This window comes from Lactuca sativa, chromosome 9, assembly GCF_002870075.4.
Source record: "Lactuca sativa cultivar Salinas chromosome 9, Lsat_Salinas_v11, whole genome shotgun sequence".
NCBI classification, from domain to species: Eukaryota; Viridiplantae; Streptophyta; class Magnoliopsida; order Asterales; family Asteraceae; genus Lactuca; species Lactuca sativa.
This window is the reverse complement of record NC_056631.2, coordinates 16601529-16604368: the sequence shown is the minus strand read 5'-3', so window position 1 is coordinate 16604368 and position 2840 is coordinate 16601529. Positions and strand designations below refer to the sequence as shown.

Here is a 2840-nt window from a genome sequence, read left to right as displayed (position 1 = left end):
CATCTAAAGGGACATTGGATGCTTATATCATAATTATCACTAATTATAAGATTAGGAATTTTTATCCTACAAATAGGAGGTTAATTACAGGTAATTAGTGCTATAATTAGCAACCTTAATCCTTCAACATCACAGTATCACACCTATAATCCCTGTTCACGTTTCCTGTATCCAAATTACGTTACATTTAGTGTGATCATCATATCCAATCACCTGCTGCCACGTTAGTCTCTTCCCCGAGTCACTTAAACAGGAACTCAAGTAGAACTTTCACAACCAGAGCTCCGACTCTCCTCTAATGGCGTCCTCCACAGTCTTCTTTTTTCTTCTTACAGTCATCTCGCTCTTACTGACGCATTCGCACGCGCAATCCACATGCGCCACACAGAAATTCACTAACAACAAGCGGTATGACCGATGTAGTGACTTACCCCAACTGGGTTCTTACCTCCATTGGTTCCTTGACACTGCAAAGGATTCTGTGTCTATCGTCTTCATCGCGCCACCGGCTACACCCGACGGATGGATCTCCTGGGCTATTAATCCCACCGGAGATGGGATGGCCGGATCACAGTCTTTGATCGCTTATAAAGCATCCAATGGGTCCATTCTAGTGAATACATATAACATAAGTTCGTATGGTTCTATTGTGGAAGGGAAGTTGGCTTTTGATGTAACGGATATGAGAGGAGAGTATTCGGAATCGGATGGAATGATGAGGATCTTTGCGACGGTCGAATTGCCGGAAAATGGGCAAACCACGATTAACCAGGTTTGGCAAGTCGGGGGGTCGGTTAAGGCGGGTGGGTTTCCGGCGAGGCATGCTTTTCTAGCTCCGAATTTGGGTTCTAAAGGGAGTCTGAATTTGTTAAGTGGAGAGATTGCAGGAGGAGGAAATGGCAATTCCAAAACAAAGAAGAGAAATGTAAGTTTTTTAGATAGATTTATGATCCTTTATTTGAATTCGTAAGAACATGATCTTCCACCACTATGCTTTCATTCTTTATTTCTATCAACACAACTTCTTTAGTAATGAAGAATGTATATAAGTGGGCTAATTGTTTCCTTTCGTTCAGATTCATGGGATACTGAATGCAATGAGTTGGGGGATTCTTTTTCCGGTGGGGGTAATCATCGCTAGATACCTCAGAACTTTCCCGGCGGCAGATCCGACATGGTTTTACCTCCATGGGTTCTGCCAAGTTTCTGCTTACGCCATCGGAGTTGCCGGGTGGGGGACTGGACTGAAGCTCGGAAGCGAATCAAAGGGTGTCAAATACTCCGGTCACCGGAATATTGGAATTGCTCTGTTCTGTCTTGCAACACTTCAGGTATGCCTGATGTCAAACATGGATTTAAAGTTGAAGATCAGATTGGACTCTTTACTAAACAATTAGTGTATGTTTTATTTATGTAGGTTTGTGCATTGTTCTTGAGGCCAAAAAAGGAGCACAAAATTAGATTTTACTGGAACATTTACCACCATGGAACAGGGTATGCGGTGGTTGTTCTTGGTATCTTGAATGTGTTCAAGGGTCTTCAAATATTGTCACCTGCAAGTAAATGGAGATCAGCCTATATAATTATAATCTCTATTTTGGGTGTTATTGCTTTGGTTTTAGAAGTACTTACATGGATTGTTGTATTAAAAAGGAAAAGGAAGTCTGTGAAGGCCACCAAACCCTATGATAATGGAGATGCTAAGCAATTGCCATTGGCACCATGATTCAAACACCCTTTTGTTCTATTAACTTTTTTGGGTTCATTGATTATTTTGTGCTCATTATATTGTACATTAGGCCACTCTATGTAATGTTATTTTCTGGTTGTTATAAATATTTGTGTTTGGGACCTTTTTTTTCTCATTTATATATAAAGGACTCTCTTAATTCTTCTAATATATTTGGCGTCACTTATGTTGACAATTGAACCTATGAACAATGTGAATCAGTATTCTTTTTTTTTTCCCATAAATCTTTGTTGACCCTTTTTGGCCTTTGATCAAATCTAGCGTTGGTAATTTACAATCTTTTTTACGAAGACTAAAATACCGAATTGATGCTTCAAGTTATGTTCTTCAATGTTTCCTTGCCCCAATATTCAAACCACCTGAAAACAATCCAACAAGTATGCAATTCAAAATGTTCCACCAATTCACGTAAAATTCTCAAAATATATAAAACGCATGATATTAAAATCATAAATGTGATTTAAATGCATGAAATGGATGTCCTAAAAGAAGCATAAATGCATCTAACATGCTCCTCCCGTTGGGGACTGGCAAGCCCATCAAAACAGCAAAATTCGGACCCGTGAAGTGGTTTTTTGTATGCTTAAACAATGTTTTTGTATTCTTTTTCAAGAAATGTGATGTAAATGCATGTGAAATACCATTTTCTACCTTTTTATTGGTCTCTATCAATAAAAAACTGTTAATTCTTCTAATATATTTCAAATAACTTATGTTGACAATTGAACCTATGAAGAATATGAATCTAGTATTCTTTTTATCACACAAATCTTTGTTGGCATTTTTTGGCCTTTGAACAAATCCGTTGGTACCCATTTGATTGGAAACTTCGATAATGGAAGCATATGTGGTGTGTCATGATGATGGTTTGATGACTACACCGTATGAACATGGTATGTGACCTCATACATCCATCATCCATGCCTCATATAATCAACTTGTTTCATAAAGTTATGCCATGTGCAATTTCATACTATATCATTAAGACTCTTAAAGCATTTCCCAACACATAAATTAATCTTAGCAATCATTTGTCTCAATCGTCATCTAATTTAAAAAACAACTTTTCGATTCGACATCAGGAGATACA

General features: G+C 38.0%; 1 protein-coding gene across 1 annotated transcript; it reads left to right on the top strand.

The window, feature by feature from the left end:
- The first annotated feature begins 298 nt into the window (after positions 1–298).
- LOC111885588 (cytochrome b561 and DOMON domain-containing protein At3g25290) lies at positions 299–1900 on the top strand. The gene is made up of 3 exons (XM_023881835.3): positions 299–925; positions 1077–1331; positions 1418–1900. The coding sequence occupies exons 1-3, from the start codon at positions 299–301 to the stop codon at positions 1724–1726; spliced, it is 1191 nt and encodes a 396-aa protein (XP_023737603.1). The 3' UTR covers positions 1727–1900.
- The last annotated feature ends 940 nt before the right edge of the window (positions 1901–2840 follow it).